The 18,530-nt window shown below is 45.0% G+C and overlaps 1 protein-coding gene across 7 annotated transcripts in view; it reads right to left on the bottom strand.

The window, feature by feature from the left end:
• LOC137432940 (ethanolamine-phosphate phospho-lyase) overlaps positions 1–18,530 on the bottom strand; it is a gene marked incomplete in the record, with an annotated part of 103,347 nt that overhangs the window by 40,965 nt on the left and 43,852 nt on the right. For all 7 annotated transcript variants that reach the window (XM_078783752.1, XM_078783757.1, XM_078783756.1 and 4 more), the window contains 3 exon segments: positions 5,938–6,054; positions 9,813–9,906; positions 10,204–10,278. In XM_078783752.1, the coding sequence (XP_078639878.1) occupies positions 5,938–6,054; positions 9,813–9,906; positions 10,204–10,278 (286 nt within the window).

Genomic DNA, 18,530 nt, shown 5'->3' on the forward strand with positions numbered 1-18,530 from the left:
GGTCATCTTTTCGAAAATTTACCTGATACGGGGCTACCACCAGGTACCTGTCCGGGCGGCCGACGTCCCGAAGACGGCCGTCATCACGCCGTTCGGCCTGTTCGAATTTTTGCGGATGCCGTTTGGCCTCAAGAACGCGGCCCAGGCGTTCCAGCGCTTGATGGACGGCGTGCTGCGTGACCTGCCGTTTCTTTTCGTCTATCTGGACGACATCCTCGTCGCCAGCACGTCCTGCGCCGAGCACCTCCTCCACCTCCGAACACTGTTCGGTCGCCTCAGCGAGCACGGCTTAATTGTCAACCCGGTCAAATGCCACTTCGGCGCGACGACCGTTGACTTTTTGGGCCACCGCATCACCAAGACCGGGGCCGTGCCGCTGCCGACCAAGGTCGAGGCCATCACCACGTTCCCGCGTCCCCGTTCCATCAAGGCCCTCCAAGAGTTCCTCGGCATGGTGAATTTTTATCACCGATTCGTGCCCCGCGCTGCTCAGCTCATGCGGCCCCTTTACGAGGCCCTCCGGGGCAAGCCGGCCAAGCATGACATTGTTTGGTCCGCGGCCATGGACGCGGCCTTCGCCAGTGCCAAACGGGCCCTCGCCGACGCAACGCTGCTGGCTCACCCGGTGCTCAACGCGCCCATCGCCCTCACTACGGACGCCTCCAACTATGCGGTGGGCGCCGTCCATGAGCAATGGGTGGACGGGGTTGGGGTTTGGCAGCCACTCGCTTTTTTCAGCCGGCAACTCCGGCCGAACGAGTTAAACTACAGCACGTTCGACCGCGAGCTGCTCGGGCTATTCCTGGCCGTTCGCCATTTCCGACACCTCCTGGAGGGCCGCCCGTTCACGGCTTTCGTCGACCACAAGCCGTTGGTCTACGCAATGGCTAAGGTCATGGAGCCGTGGTCGGCCCGCCAGCAGCGCCACCTCTCCGCCGTGTCGGAGTTCACCACGGACATCCAGCACGTCGCCGGCAAAGACAACGCCGTGGCCGACTGCCTTTCGCGGGCCAGCGCGAACGCGGTCCACCTCGGCGTGGACTTCACGCTCATGGCGGCCGACCAGACCACCGACGCCTCGGTGCAGGCACTCCGCGTGGCGGACACGGGCCTCCGCCTGGCCGACATCCCCTTCGCGGGCACCGTCCTGCTCTGCGACGTCTCCCAGGGCCAGCCTCGCCCCATCGTGCCCGTTTCCTGGCAGCGCCGCATCTTCGCCTCCATCCACGGCCTTGCTCACCCGGGCCGGAAAGCTTCTCAGAAGCTGGTGTCGGCGCGTTTCGTCTGGCACGGCCTTCGACGAAACATCCGCGACTGGGCCAATGCCTGCACGGCCTGCCAGCGAGCCAAGGTCCACCGCCACACCCAGGCCCCGCTGGCACCTTTCGCCGTGCCTGAACGGCGTTTCGACCACATCCACGTGGACCTGGTGGGTCCCCTGCCCCCCTCGCGGGGGTTCACCCACCTGCTCACCATGGTGGACAGGACCACCAGGTGGCCGGAGGCCGTGCCCCTCACCTCCACCACCACCGCCGACGTGGCGCAGGCGTTCATCGCCACCTGGGTCGCGCGCTTCGGCGCACCAGCGGACATCTCGTCCGACCGCGGCCCACAGTTCACGTCTGAGCTTTGGGGCGCGGTCGCCCGTTCGTTGGGGGTCACGCTGCACCGCACCACGGCCTACCACCCCCAAGCCAATGGGTTGTGCGAGCGGTTTCACCGCTCCATGAAGGCCGCACTCATGGCCGGCCTTCAGGACGACGGTTGGGCCGACTGGCTGCCTTGGGTCCTTTTGGGCCTTCGCACGGCCCCCAAGGAAGACCTCCAGGCGTCCGCCGCCGAGCTCGTCTACGGCCAGCCACTCCGCGTCCCGGGCGAATTCGTGCCTGACGCTACCAGTCCCTGGTCCGCCGCTCGCCAGCGCTCGGACCTCCAGGAGGCCGCCCGACGATTTGCCCCCGTGCCGACGTCCCGCCACGGTGGCCCCCAGTCCTACATCCCCCCGGCGCTTCGCACAATGGAGTACGTCTTTGTGCGTCATGACGCGCACCGGGGGCCACTCCGGCCGCCGTACTATGGGCCCTTCTGGGTCCTGCGACGGGGCGACAAGTCTTTCATCGTCGACTTCGGCGGCCGGCCGGACCGGATTTCTGTGGACCGCCTCAAACCGGCGCACATGGACGTCGACCGACCACCACGGTTGGCCCTTCCTCCGCGGCGAGGCCGCCCCCCGTCCACAGTTCCCCCCGCTCGACCACCCACCACCACGTCAGACCCCTCCCCACGACCCTCCAGGGGTCGCTTCGGCCGGGTCATCCGGACCCCCCTTAAATTGACCCTGCCGGTGCAGGTCGATTCTGGAGGGGCGTGTGTAGCGGTTACCGCTGGATGTACATAATCGCCTTGCACCAGCCAGAACACGGCCAGACGCGCCTCTCCCGGGCATGCCCGGACTCACTGTTCCCGGGCACGCCCGAACCTCCCGGGCACGCCCGGTCTCGTCTTTCCCGGGCATGCCCGCTCTCGCCTTTCCAGGGCTCGCCCAGAGCATCCGGGCATGCCCGCTATCGCCTTTCCAGGGCTCGCCCAGAGCGTCCGGGCATGCCCGCTATCGCCTTTCCAGGGCATGCCCAGAGCGTCCGGGCATGCCCGCTATCGCCTTTCCAGGGCTCGCCCAGAGCGTCCGGGCATGCCCGCTATCGCCTTTCCAGTGCTCGCCCAGAGCGCCCGGGCACGCCCAGCCTCGACTTGCCAGGCCGCAGCCAAACATGCCCGGGCAGGTCCAGACTCGCCTTTCCAAGGCTCGCCCTTGATACCCGGGCATGCCCGGTATAGCTTTTGCCGGGCAAACTTCCCGACATAAATGTGTATATATATTGTTGCCCGAAAAACGGGCTTGTCAGAATACCTGAGCTGTTTGGTTTCAATAAAGCAACTCGGACGAATTCCGTCTTTGGTCGCGTCAATTCTTTCGACTCGCGTTGGAGCGCAGTTCCTTCACTATAATAATAAATCATAGCATGGGCCTCGTAAAACAAATCAACAGAAATTGGGAGTTTGATATTTATTTTATCTACGGTATGTCAACTACAAGGTTTCCTGCAAGGTACCATCAGATAATAATTCACACAGGTAAGTAAAGATGCAGCAGGCAGACAATCTATATATTAAAGTAGCTGGATTTGTCCATCTGTCTGTCTGTCCCTCTGTCTGTCACGTTCTTTTCACTGAGACGTTTTTACGGCGTTACGTCTAGCGCTACGCTAGACCTCCACGGATGTGCACATCATCCTGGCGTCCAACACTCAACCCACCCTGTCACTCCATTGACGGCAGTTGAACACCATCACCCATATATCTGACTCTATCTGACTATCTGACATTCGTAGGTAACAGGCTCAATGCCAGACGCTAGGAGTCAGGATGACGGATTTAGTAAGATGGCGGCCTAGTAAGGCGGAATTATGTCTGGAATGTCATTATGACGGTACATCTAGGGCTAGGCTAGGCCTTTGGGCATCAGGATGACGGATTTAGTAAGATGACGGCCTAGTAAGACGACATTATGTCTGGAACATCATTATGACGGTACATCTAGGGCTAGGCTAGGCCTTTGGGCATCAGGATGACGGATTTAGTAAGATGGCAGCCTAGTAAGATGACATTATGTCTTGAACGTCATTATGATGGTACATCTAGGGCTAGGCTAGGCCTTTTGGCATCACGATGACGGATTTAGTAAGATGGCGGCCTAGTAAGACGACATTATGTCTGGAACGTCATTATTACGGTACATCTAGGGCTTGGCTAGGCCTTTAGGCATCAGGATGACGGATTTAGTAAGATGACGGCCTAGCAAGACGACATTATGTCTGGAACGTCATTATGATGGTACATCTAGGGCTAGGCTAGGCCTATGGGCATCAGGATGATGGATTTAGTAAGATGGCGGCCTAGTAAGACGACATTATGTCTGGAACGTCATTATGACGGTACAACTAGGGCTAAGCTCGGCCTTTAGGCATCAGGATGATAGATTTAGTAAGACTAGGGCATGCCCGTACGTGGGTGCCCGTTCCTTGCCAAAAAAAAAAAAAAACGCTACCCGTACGCTCTACCCCGCCCGTACGCCCGTACGCCCGTAAACAAAAAAAACAACGCTCTTCGCCTCCGCCCTTCGCTCTGACTGAATTGGGAGAAATAATGCGCATAAGAAATCGAGAAATTATTATTTTCTCCGGAAGAAATCGAATTACGAACCGTAATGGCGCACGCGCTCGGCTCGGCTCGCTCTCACATCGGCCACGCCCACGCAACAACGCGTTCTGTGATTGGCTGCCGGAAGTGCAGTCTTCACTGTCCGGAAGGTCGCATATCGCAGTTACGATGAATCGCAAATTAGTTTTAATTAGTTTTAAAACATAGTTGAACGCCAACATAGTTTGCCAACGTGAAATAAATGAATACGCTCTCAAATGTGCCGTCCGAGGCAGAGTCTGTTCGCCACGTTCGGCACATGTGATAGCTCGCTGCTCTCTGATTGGTTGAATCGTTTTTTGGACATAGCTCGGTAACTACTTGTCCGATTAATATGAAACCTTGAAAAGGCACATCCTCGGGTCCCCAGCAATATACCTGGCAAGTTTCAAGTATATCGGACCGGTAGTTGTCGCGAAACAGCGGTCACAGACAAACACACAGACACACACACAGACACACAGAGATTACTGGAATTATAGATAGATGGCGGCCGAGTAAGATGACATTATGTCTGGAACGTCATTATTACGGTACATCTAGGGCTAGGCTAGGCCTTTAGGCATCAGGATGACGGATTTAGAAAGATGGCGGCCTAGTAAGACGACATTATGTCTGGAACGTTATTATGTCGGTACATCTAGGGCTAGGCTAGGCCTTTATGGCCGTGTATTATTCATCGCTCAATGATAATTACATTATGCAATTTAGAAAAAAAAAACGACGTCACGTCTGATCCCTGAGAATATAAAATTAATTAATAAAATTGTTTTTTCTAATAATGTGCATATTGCAAAAATTAAACAAAATGTTTCTGGAATATATATTTTTTGCAAATATTGACTATCAATAAATCTGTATGACTGTCCTGTAACATATATGAGTTACGTTGTTGAATTAGCATCAGCGAAGCGACGGGTTCAATGCTGGTGGCTCAAAAATTCAATCTTGATGTCGATCTATATAACCCCGTTATGTACGGCACAATGTTTAGAGCGTCCGCTCTGAGTCTGTGTGAATGGTGGTTTGAACCCTGGACGAGTCATAACAAAGAACAAAGACTTTAACAAATGGTACATGATGCTTCCTTGCCTGACGCTTAGCCTTTCAAAAGGGTAGAGCATGGACAAACAACAACCATAGGTTGGTAATCATAGTCTGGTGTTGGCTTAGCATTTAGGGTGCTGGCTTGGGATCCTAGGATCCTGGGTTCGAATCCCGGTCTAATCGCTGAATTAACACCAGGGGGGTTGACTCAGCCTGTCATCCTTCCGAGGTCGGCAAATTGAGTACCAGCTTGCTGGGATGAATGATCCCGGTGTGTCGCAAGAGGCGACTAACAGGGTTGGCGGCAGGAAGCCCGGTGTGTCGCAAGAGGCGACTAACAGGGTTGGCGGCAGGAAGGGCATCCGGCCATAAAACATTGCTTCAAAATGGGGACCACGGTGCCCGAAAAAGGCAAACCCCTGCTCTGCGGGGAAAAATGGCCTCTAAAGGTAGTTCATTATGTTCTGGCACACAAACTATGCTTGTGCAACATCAGAAATGGAGATGATTAATATTGTTATCACTGGGAATTTGAACCCAAAAGATCTATAATTCAGTTACATTTACACTAATTACATATCAGATAGTAACAGAATGATAAAATTGGAAATCTAGAACCATAGGAATACATACAATTTTCTCTGATGCTTTCAAATCACCAAGTTGCTTTTTCACTTCATCTGCATAGGCCTTCCCAAGGTCTATGTTATCTTCCTGAAAGATTTTTCGGTATGTACTTGGTGCTGGAACCTATGAATATGGGTGACAGGAAGAGAGATATGCTCATTAAATAGGGGATCCATTGTTACTGGTGAAAATCGAAGATTTTTGAAGTATATTGGTTGGTCTTGTGCGTTATTCTGTCTGTCTGTTTGGCTGTCTGTATGTCAGTCGCCTAAAAGTCACAATTTTCAACCGATCTTCACGAAACTTCACCAAATTGTAAAGTTTATCATAAACAAAAAGCCTTTTGTTTTGGGGGTAAAAAAGTCAATAGGTTAACATAGGCCAAAAGGTCAACCTAGGCCATATTTCTAATATCCTCAATTTTCATCCGATTGACTTGAAATTTGAAGAGGATTTGCATATCTGGTCACTAAATTCAACCACCAAGTATTTTGAGGTGAACATAGGCCAGAAGGTCAACAGAAGCCAAGAGGTCAACCTCGGCCAAATTTCTAAAATCCTAAATTTTTTCCTGATTGTTACGGATTCGTAACTTCCGTTATTGTGGTTTTCACCCACTTGAAGTAGTTCTGATATTATGTACTATTATTATCTTCAAAAGGCTTATTATTCAGGAACGGTTATTTAAAGTTAAAAAGGCTAACTTTAAATGATACAGGACACCGAACCGGAAAGACGAGAAGGTGAAGGGGAAGAAGCAGCGCGAGCCAAGTTGGAGAAGACGCGTGACGTCAGCGCTCCGTAACGAACAAGGTCTACCGAAAGCCGCGAGGGGATTTTGAGTTCCTGGAAGGGACATCCGGCGATAGGAATATTCGCTGGAGTGGAGAAATCTGCGTAGTCAGATTTGGGGCGCTGAGATTCCGACGAATCCTCGCCTCGTCGCATCGGCTCAAGCCAGAGCCATCGGCCATTTTGAACCCCGTGCTTCGGACACCTTTGAAGGTTTGCTTCGTGTCATCTTCACCCCAACATCCTACTGTCTGTCGGGGATGTGTGTGTGCGACCGCTTCGTCTCCAATTACGTTGCGGTTTGCTGAGGGAGCGGTGAAGGTGCGCCTCTGGAGGGCGCTGTTGTACAGTTTGGCGGGGTGAGGACCCTTGCCCACTGTACACGCTTCGGATATCGACTGGAGAGCGGGATTCGGGCTTCGACCGGATTTCGTTCTATCGACCATTGGGGCGAATCCCATTCGCCTTGGGAAAAGTTATAGAGACATTGAGGAGTGTCTGTTCATTTGCTGGCAGAGCAGTGAGTTATCTAAGATATATATAGAGTGCACTCTTAATGGCCATTTGTGGTACCGTTATACCTGTGTGTGATTTCTAACACAATTTTGTTCAGTTATAATCATTGGTGTGGTTTCACTATTGATTTTCAACACAGGGTAACATATTTTTCTGCCGGGGCTCCTCTCGGGGTTCGGGGGTTACCGAGACCCGGAGATTGTAGAGGACTCCGTAACACTGATTAACTTGAAATTTGAAGAGGACTTGCATATCTGGTCACTGAATTCAACCACCAAGTATTTTTGAGGTCAACATAGGCAAAAAGGTCAACCTAGGCCAAATTTCTAAAATCCTCAATTTTTGCCTGATTAACTTGAAATTTGAAGAGGACTTGCATATCTGGTCACTGAATTCAACCACCACGTATTTTTGAGGTCAACATGGGCCAACAACTTATTTTAGGGATTTCACAATTATCATGCCATGCAGGACATATTTCTTGTTTATATATATTATTCTGTTTTATCCATTATTTTCTCGTTAAAATGGAACTTCAGGTTGGGTTGCAGTCTGCGAAAGAGAATGAACCACCCACCCACAGCTTCTAAAAGTAGGTGAATTTCTTTAGTTCAGTTATAGGGTGAGTAAAAGAAGGTTAAAACTAGAGAATTCATGGGACGCATTGCCCTGCACTGTTTTGACAAACAATGACATGGGCAGGATCTATGGGCGGCAAATTTGATTGGTTGTGATGACATAAGATGCCGTAATATTTTGTCAAAGGGTTTTGAAAGTGTCAAACTGCTAAACAGAAGGGATTTTGAAAGTGTCAAACAGGTGATTGTGTTTTAGTGTTGAAGTATATAATTCAATTTAAATGAAATTAAGATTTTAAAGGTCGTATTAAAAAAATTCTGGAAGATAACGGCCATTGATGCATTGTCTTTTACACCACCTTATTTAACACATTACATTAGTTCTCCATGCCTGTTGTTTGTGTCCTTTATAGCATTCTTAAAAACAGTAAGATTCCTATTTGGAATGATTTTTATTTTTGTTTGGCTGCCAGATATACAGGGTAAGAAATTATCTCACTCCTCTCTGTGCGTGTGTGATCGGGATGAATTCAGAAGCAAAGTACTGTTAAACTACAGGTTTGTTTTCTAATTCATTTTCAAAACATAACATTCAATTGAAATTAAGTTGTTCCTCGATCATAAACTGACGTTTGTAGACAGAAAGACAGACAGAAGTGAACCAATTGCTTAACCCCGCTTTTCGCTTTGCATGCGTGGGATTAAAAATATGTTTGTATGATGAAAAAAATACATGGAGTTTAAAATAGACAGTGATTTCAATGTGATTGTCAGATTTGTATTAACTCTTAGATGCGGGTGTCAAAAATCCTACATAAATGCAGCCATTGGGCCTCGGAGGCCCAACGGATGTATTGTTTAATGTTTATTTATTTATTATTTTTTATAGATTTTTTCTGTCATATCCTTTTTCAATCCAAGTCGATGCTCATGGATGTGTATATGCTCAGAAAATGTGAATCATTGATCCTATTAGTTGGAAGAATCCCATACAAGTAATGAATCTTCTTCTTTTTTTCAAAATCTTTTTTTTGTTCTTTGGTTTTTCAACTTTTTTTTCTCTAAAAAGTTGAGGCTCATAGAGGAGTATTTGCTCAAAAAATATGATTCACTAATCCTTTTATTTAGAATGTATATGTCCACAACTGTCAAAAATCCTACACCTATGCAGCCATTGGGCCTTGGAGGCCCAATGGATGTATTCGTTTAATGTTTTATTTATTTATTATTTTTTATAGATTTTTTCTTTCATATCCTTTTTCAATCCAAGTCGATGCTCATGGATGTGTATTTGCTCAGAAAATGTGAATCATTGATCCTATTAGTTGGAAGAATCCCATATAAGTAATGAATCTTTTTTTTTTCCCCAAAAAATTTTTGTTCTTGGTTTTTCAACTTTTTTATCTCTAAAACGTTGAGGCTCATGAACGAGTATTTGCTCAAAAAATGATTCACTGATACTTTTATTTCGAATATATATGACCACAACTGTCAAAAATCCTACACCTATGCAGCCATTGGGCCTCGGAGGCCCCATTAATGTATTCGTGTAAAGTTTTTGAATTTTCATATTTTTGTCACTGAATTATTTGTAACCAAGTTATAGGAGCATATAATGAAGCTCATATCAAGAAAATAATGATATAACATAGTAGTACAACAACATTTATGCTGGGCTTTGGAGGCCCCAGGCCTGCATTCGTGTCGGATTTTCGGGTTATAAGTGAAGAATGAAGATTTTCCCACGAGCCTGAATGAAATTTTTATTTATTTATGTCACTGAATTTTGAGTAACAACATGAACGTCGGTGAAAATGAGGCTCATTCCAAAAAAAATTGTACAGCATAGATTTTGCAACAAAAAAAACCTTGTGGGCCTCCGAGGCCCAATCACTGCTTCCAAGGGTTAAAAAAGGCAATCTCTTAGGTTTTATTAACAAGCATGAGGTTAAAGTTGGTGAAGAAGAGTACGACTATGACAGGAAGCATACATACCACGTGCACCCAGTCCCTCTTGCCACTGGAACCAGCCCGTTTGAACTTGTATGGACTAATGTCCATAAGCAATGCTGTGTTTCCATGATAGGCGCTGCCGGGGAAGTACACAAAGCTGCGCTATCAACTCTATCGCTGGAAATTCAGACATTTGCGACAGTTATTATGAGGATGATAAGGTTGAATAAAACATGAGAAATCTTTAAAATAATAGATTAATTATCATCATTATGAGAACTATTATGAAAGGCATAAGAAAGTGATTTTGATAGGATGAGAATTCGGTTTGTGTTAATGATGTTAATAAATGTGAGCACGTTGATAGAGATAATGTTGGATGAAATAATGATGGTATTGATAATTATTGAATCCAGGGAAAAATGTGACTCACTTATCCATTACCATCACGTCGTAGTTTCCGGTGTAACGTCTTGCCAACTGCACTGCCAGGTCATTGGCCTCTGACCTGTGGGGAACAGCAGGTGAAAAAAAATCCGAATAATTACGAAAGATAATCAAATACAATCTTCAAACAAGCACTGCTCTTGAGCTTGTACAAAACACATCCACTGTCATAGTCTCTATAAATATGGACATCAGATCACAGTATAACAGCAGATTAATTTGTCAACTCGTAGTTGACAGTCAACAAGTTCATCGGATGATCTTGTATTTGACAAATTAAACCAAACTCATCCACCAAACTTTGTCATAAGATGTCCACAACTTTTTGAGATCGTTTATCTATACATATATCTATACATATAAATGTGAACGTCTGTTTGTTCGGTTATGCCTCATGGACAGCCTAAGGAAGTGACTTAGAGAGGGAAGAGAGGGTCCATGGGGGGAGGGGGGGTAACCTTTTCACGACAAAAAACATGGACGCATCAGATTTTGACTCGGGGCGTGCCCAAGGGGCGTGGCAGCATGGCGTGGCTTCCTATGACTATAAAAAGCCCACTAAACTAAATTACGTGACGGACTATTTATTTTCCGGGCAACGCCAGGTTACTCTGCTAGTACTACATCTAGTATTTGGCCCTATCCCTCAATTTTGAAGAATCACTTAAAAAAGTAAAAAAAATTCTCAGATACAGATGTGGATACCGATCTTCACCAAAATCGAATCAATTCGTCCTTGTCACATAGCCAATCTCTCCACCAAATTTAGTCCTAATCCGTCCTCAACAGTCATAAAACAGTCAGAAAAACAGGCAAACAGACCAGAGTGAAAACATAACCTCTGTGCAGCTTCGGTGGCAGGGGTAAAAAGAACAATATATTTCGTTATGTTTGTTTTGTTTGTTTAGGTTAGTTGTAAACACATACAGCTTAAGCATCGCCTGCTATCCAACTTAGGATAGCTAGATCATTGCATATCCCGACAAGACGTTCCCGTAAACACAATATTTTCTTGTTTATCATTCATATCTAAATATTTCATTCCAAAAAAAAAAAAAAGATAAAATGTCATAGCCTCTGTGGTTTTAGTAATTTTGCTGTTTTTTTTTTTTTTTTTTTTTTTTTTTTTTTTTTTTTTTGTATACAAGATCGAGGCTCGTGAAAGAGCGAACATTTATCACACAGAAAGACAAACAGACACATAAAACAAATAACATCGGGAGCGGTAGACAAGATGGGGAGAGAGGGGGAAGGACACAAACACAACATTTGAGAGCAGGGACCGAGAGACATGGAGACATCGAGAGATCTGTGGGAGGGAGAGGGCTTTGGGGGGGGAGGCATGTGAAGGGGGGGGAGGCATGTGAAGGGGGGGAGGCATGTGAAGGGGGGGAGGCATGTGAAGGGGGGGGGGTGGGAGAGGTATAAACATATGGACACTGCCAGGATTTCCAGGAAATAAGTTGGAATTTCAAACAAGGTGGATCTGGGGTGAATTAGTGGGGGTAGAAAAGATCAAGGTTATGGATGGGGGAAGATAAGAGATGGTGGTGAACAGCTGTTTTAAAGACCTGGAGGGAGGAGAGGGATTGAAGGGAGTGTGGGAGTTTGTTCCACAGGCGGGAGAAAAGAGGAATGAAAGAGTGAAGGTGAGCAGAGAGCCGAGATTTCGGCAGTTTAACCATCAGAGGGTTGCTGGCAGATCTTGTGCGACCTGTAGGAATATTTGGGGGACAGAGCACAGAGAGAGCTGGGGGAGCAAGGCCGGAGAGGAGTCGGTAGAAGACAGAAAGACCACCTACCTGCCTGCGGTGAGTGAGTGAAAGGCCCTCAGAGATAGCTTCATCGCGGGAGATTCCAATGATTTTGAAAGCTTTGGATTCAACAGCGTGAAGCCGAGCCAGGTGTGAGGCAGGAGCACCAGCCCATAGGGGAGAACAGTATTCCATTGAGCTGCGGATGAAAGCCTTGTATGTGGTGAGGAGCTCAGGTGTGCCGAGGAAGGACTTCGCACGACGGAGGATGCCCAGTCGGCGACTGGCTTTGGAGGCCAGCTTGGAAATGTGGTTTTCCCAAGAAAGATCATGGCAGATAGTGAGACCCAAAAGCTTGAGTGACAGAACTTCTTGGAGAGGATTGTTGAGAAAGTAGATGGGAGGGTTGTCCAGTCGATCTTTTCGGAGAGACATAGTAAGAGAGTGAGATTTGGCAGGATTGAAAGACATGTTCCACTTGTTTGACCAGTCTGTGATTTTGTCCAGGTCTTCAGAGAGTGAGGAGGCTGCAGACTGCCGATCTGAGGGAAGAGGAATGGAGCGGCAGAGAGTGGAGTCATCAGCAAAGAGATAGAGAGGATTTTCCAGAGAGTCAGAGAGATCATTGATAAAGACCAGAAAAAGCACAGGGCCCAGCACACTTCCTTGGGGAACTCCAGCCTGAACAGGAAGGGGAGATGAGAGAAATCCATTCAGGGCCACACGTTGACTACGACCAGAGAGGAAGTCCGCAAGCCATGCATGGAGATTTCCATGGATACCATAGGAGGAGAGTTTGGTGAGCAGAGCTGGGTGCCAGACCGTATCAAAGGCCCTTGATATGTCAAGGGAGACAGCTCTGATTTCCTGTTTGGCATTGAGGACCTCCATCCATTGTTGAGACAGCAGAAGCAGCATGTCCAGAGTAGAGTGACCTGGTCTGAAACCAAATTGATGATCAGAGATCAAGCCATTGGAGAAGAGGAAAGATTTCATATCCGAAGCAATGATGGATTCCATGACTTTGCTGATAATTGGGAGCAGGCTGATTGGTCTGTAGTTGCAAGGATCTGTTTTTGCACCTTTTTTGTGTAAAGCGGTAATGTTAGCTGATTTCCAGGATGCTGGCAGATGACCTTTCCAGGATGCTGTACGGAGTTAAAGGCCGTCAGTCGGCCATCTTTGGTCGGATTACAAAACAAAATCTTCAGCATATGTATACTTTCATGTATTGTCTTTGTGCCAAGTTTGAACAAAATCGGTCCATGCATGTCAAGAAATGGTTGGGGAAATGTTTAAGTAACAAAATGGCCGCCAGTCGGTCATCTTGGACATGATCTCGAAAAAACAATGGCATGCTTATGTAACCCGACATTCATTGTCTGTGTGCATAGTTTGAATAACATCGGTAAATGCATGTCCAAGAAATGGTTGATGAGGTGTTCAACATGGGGTTTTTTTTAACAACTAAAATGGCCGCCAGTCGGCCATCTTTAATCACATCGCGAAACAAAATAACGTGCCTATGTATACCATTATGTATTGTCTTTCTTTGAACAAAATTGGTCCATACATCTCTGAGATATGGTTGCGGACCGACGGACGAGACCCAATCCATAAGCCCCCGTTTCGGACTAAGTCCAACGGGGGCTAATAATTCTAATAGCTCAGAGTGAGAATGCAGTAGATGACAACAATGGGTTGTTGTACAACAGATATTTATAGTACAGAGATACATGGATTCTACTTTTTAAAGAAAGATGAAAGGGAGTTTAAAAAAAAAAGGCCTGAATTAGTCCAATTGTGGATAGAAGTCGACTATACTCTCTGCTGGGCTTACAGGATGGCCTAGATCAGGTACGCACACTCACCTCTATGCTGTCTGGCCTCGGCTTGAATCCCGGCCCAGCTACAAACTGTTATTGCTGTGTTTAACAGCCAGGATGGTTTAGCAATGTGTGTGCTGTCCTTCGGATGGACTGGACGTTAAACTGGCATCCTGTTTGCCAGCATTAGTTGGTAAGCCATAAAGACCCCACGGTGTCCTTTGCGAAGAGTAGGCGAGCTATCACCAGCAGCCTGAAACAAATGACAAATTCCTGCCCCAATTACTGCTGGATTGATTTCTGATTAATTTATGTGAACTCATGGGAAACAGATGAGGTCACCTCACAACAAATGCACCTCACAGTGAGTGATAAATGCCGAATAATTTACATGTCCATTTCCTTGTGACCTAATCATGTGAGGCTGCATTATGACTGATGTTTTCACATGGAGGTCCAACATGGAAGTAAAAATCTCAATACCGGGTAAGTTCACCTCCACCATCAATCACTGCATTGAGATCCATGGAGTGTTTGCAGTACTCTGCGTAGTGTGAAACTGATTGCGTAGATGGGTCATGAGAATGTATCAGTCTTTAGTGGGAGTCGTTATCCTGGGACGTCCACTTCTTGGAATATCTCTTCTTGTTCTAATGGCTAGATTAACATCTTCTGAGGTCAAAAACAGTTCCTCTCCTAACGTTGAAGCCTTTCAACCTGGCTAATGTTAAACCGTGCCTGAAGGTGTCCAAAGTTTTGATTCCTCTCATTTTCTGACAGCTGTGTCATTATAATAGTTTGTTGAAGAATGTAATCAGTGTTTTTTTGGATGATCCACGTGCCGGTATCTCAGAAGGACTGTTTAGAATTTGCTCAGCATGATGCGTGTCACCTAAAAAATCCTAAGTGCAGATGAGTCTCACGTGCCGAATGATTACTTCATGAGGCAATGACATCATTTAGATACATGCAATCAAGTGTTCTACACATCCCTCGTGCCAAAGGCTCCTTGAAATGAACATAGGAACAGTCCTTCAACAATTTCATCATCAATTATATACTGAAACGCAAAAGAAACTTACCACCTTTGAAACCTTTAAATATCAACAATAACACTGTGTGTAGTAAATGTGTGAACCTATTTGTGGACAATAGTGTCCTCACTGTCAGACAAAACGGTCACGGATGGTCACTTGAACCTTCAATGGTCACTTCATAGCACAGCTGTTGAACAGCCGTTTTGACTGTCAGTGATTAGCCAAGGGGTACGGGATGATTTTAATGAGCTGCAAGTGATGTCTTGATATTGGCTTTAAAAAGGCCAGTGCAAAATGGGCATTTCAATCAACATGCCACGATTGTCAAGGGATCAACGGCAGCGTGCCCTGGGCATGCTGCAAGGCGGACTGAGCTACCGTGAGGTGGCACGTCGCCTTGGCTGTTCACACCAGACGATATCGGCCCTAGTGGAAAGAGACACCCTCCACAACTCTGCAGATGACAGACCTCGATCAGGGAGGCCAAGAGTCACCACTGCAAGGCAGGACAGGCAGATGGTCCGAAGTCACCTGTGGAATCGATTCCATCCAGCATCCCGCACTGTGGCAGAAACTCCGGGGCGTGCAAACCCACGGATCTCCAATGATACTGCACGAAGACGACTGCATGACTATGGTCTGACTGCCAGAAGACCATACAGAGGCCCCGTGATGACGGCTGCCCATCACCGCAACCGACAGAGATGGTGCCAGCAGCATCAGCGGTGGACCTTGGTGCAGTGGAACGAGGTCGCTTTCAGCGATGAGTCAAGGTTCTGTTTCAGCGATGAGTCAAGCGATGAGTCAAGGCCGATATCGTCTGGTGTGAACAGCCAAGGCGACGTGCCACCTCACGGTAGCTCAGTACGCCTTGCAGCATGCCCAGGGCACGCTGCCGTTGATCCCTTGACAATCGTGGCATGTTGATTGAAATGCCCATTTTGCACTGGCCTTTTTAAAGCCAATATCAAGACATCACGTGCAGCTCATTAAAATCATCCCGTACCCCTTGGCTAATCACTGACAGTCAAAACGGCTGTTCAACAGCTGTGCTATGATGTGACCATTGAAGGTTCAAGTGACCATCTGTGACCGTTTTGTCTGACAGTGAGGACACTATTGTCCACAAATAAGTTCACACATTTACTACACGCAGTGTTATTGTTGATATTTAAAGGTTTCAAAGGTGGTAAGTTTCTTTTGCGTTTCAGTATACATACAAAAACCACCTTTAGAGGCCATTTTTCCCTGCAGAGTGGGGGTTGGCCTATTTCGGGCACCGTGGTCCCCTTTTTGAAGCAATGTTTTATGGCCAGATACCCTTCCTGCCGCCAACCCTGTTAGTCGCCTCTTGCGACACGCAGGGAATTACCAGAGAGCTGGTAATTCCAGATTACCAGAGAGCTGGATTCATCGACCTCGGAAGGATGACAGGCTGAGTCAACCCCCCCTGGCGTTCAGCGATCGACCGGGATTCAAACCCAGGATCCTAGGATCCCAAGCCGGCACCGTAACTGCTAAGGCAATACCAGGTTTCATCAATGATACACACAGATATTTTACTGGGCCCAATTACTTCAACCTTGCATGGTTACTACTACTTTAACAGCCTCAATTATTCCCAACTTCTTGTCTTCTACTATGACTACTACTACAACTTATACATCTACTACTTATACATCGACTACTTATACATCTACTACTTATACATCTACTACTTATACATCCACTACTTATACATCTACTACTTATACATCGACTACTTATACATCTACTACTTATACATCGACTAGTTATACATCTACTACTTATACATCGACTACTTATACATCTACTACTTATACATCGACTACTTATACATCTACTACTTATACATCGACTACTTATACATCTACTACTTATGCATCGACTACTTATACATCTACTACTTATACATCTACTACTTATACATCTACTACTTATACATCGACTACTTATACATCGACTACTTATACATCGACGACTTATACATCGACTACTTATACATCTACTAGTTATACATCTACTACTTATACATCTACTACTTATACAACTACTACTTATACACCTACTACTTATACATCTACTACTTATACATCTACTACTTATACATCTACTACTTATACATCGACTACTTATACATCGACGACTTATACATCGACTACTTATACATCTACTAGTTATACATCTACTACTTATACATCTACTACTTATACAACTACTACTTATACACCTACTACTTATACATCTACTACTTATACATCTACAACTTATACACCTACTACTTATACATCTACTACTTATACAACTACTACTTATACATCGACTACTTATACATCTACTACTTATACATCTACTACTTATACATCTACTACTTATACAGCTACTACTTATACATCTACTACTTATACATCGACGACTTATACATCGACTACTTATACATCGACGACTTATACATCGACTACTTATACATCTACTCGTTATACATCTACTACTTATACATCTACTACTTATACACTACTTATACTGCATACATCGACTACTTATACAACTACTACTTATACATCTACTACTTATACATCTACTACTTATACAACTACTACTTATACAGCTACTACTTATACATGTACTATTTATACATATACTACTTATACATGTACTATTTATACATATACTACTTATACATGTACTATTTATACATATACTACTTATACATCTACTACTTATACATCTACTACTTATACATCGACTACTTATACATCTACTACTTATACACCTACTACTTATACATCTACTACTTATACACCTACTACTTATACATCTACTACTTATACATCTACTACTTATACATCGACTACTTATACATCTACTAGTTATACATCTACTACTTATACATCTACAACTTATACACCTACTACTTATACATCTACTACTTATACAACTACTACTTATACATCGACTACTTATACATCTACTACTTATACATCTACTACTTATACATCTACTACTTATACAGCTACTACTTATACATCTACTACTTATACATCGACGACTTATACATCGACTACTTATACATCGACGACTTATACATCGACTACTTATACATCTACTCGTTATACATCTACTACTTATACATCTACTACTTATACACTACTTATACTGCATACATCGACTACTTATACAACTACTACTTATACATCTACTACTTATACATCTACTACTTATACATCTACTATTTATACATATACTACTTATACATGTAGTATTTATACATATACTACTTATACATCTACTATTTATACATATACTACTTATACATGTACTATTTTATACATATACTACTTATACATGTACTATTTATACATATACTACTTATACATGTACTATTTATACATATACTACTTGTACATGTACTATTTATACATATACTACTTATACATGTACTATTTATACATATACTACTTATACATGTACTATTTATACATATACTACTTATACATCTACTATTTATACATATACTACTTATACATGTACTCATATACTACTTATACATCTACTATTTATACATATACTACTTATACATGTACTCATATACTACTTATACATGTACTATTTATACATATACTACTTATACATGTACTATTTATACATATACTACTTATACATGTACTATTTATA

This window comes from Myxine glutinosa, chromosome 8 (assembly GCF_964187855.1).
Source record: "Myxine glutinosa chromosome 8, kmMyxGlut1.1, whole genome shotgun sequence".
Classification (NCBI taxonomy): Eukaryota; Metazoa; Chordata; class Myxini; order Myxiniformes; family Myxinidae; genus Myxine; species Myxine glutinosa.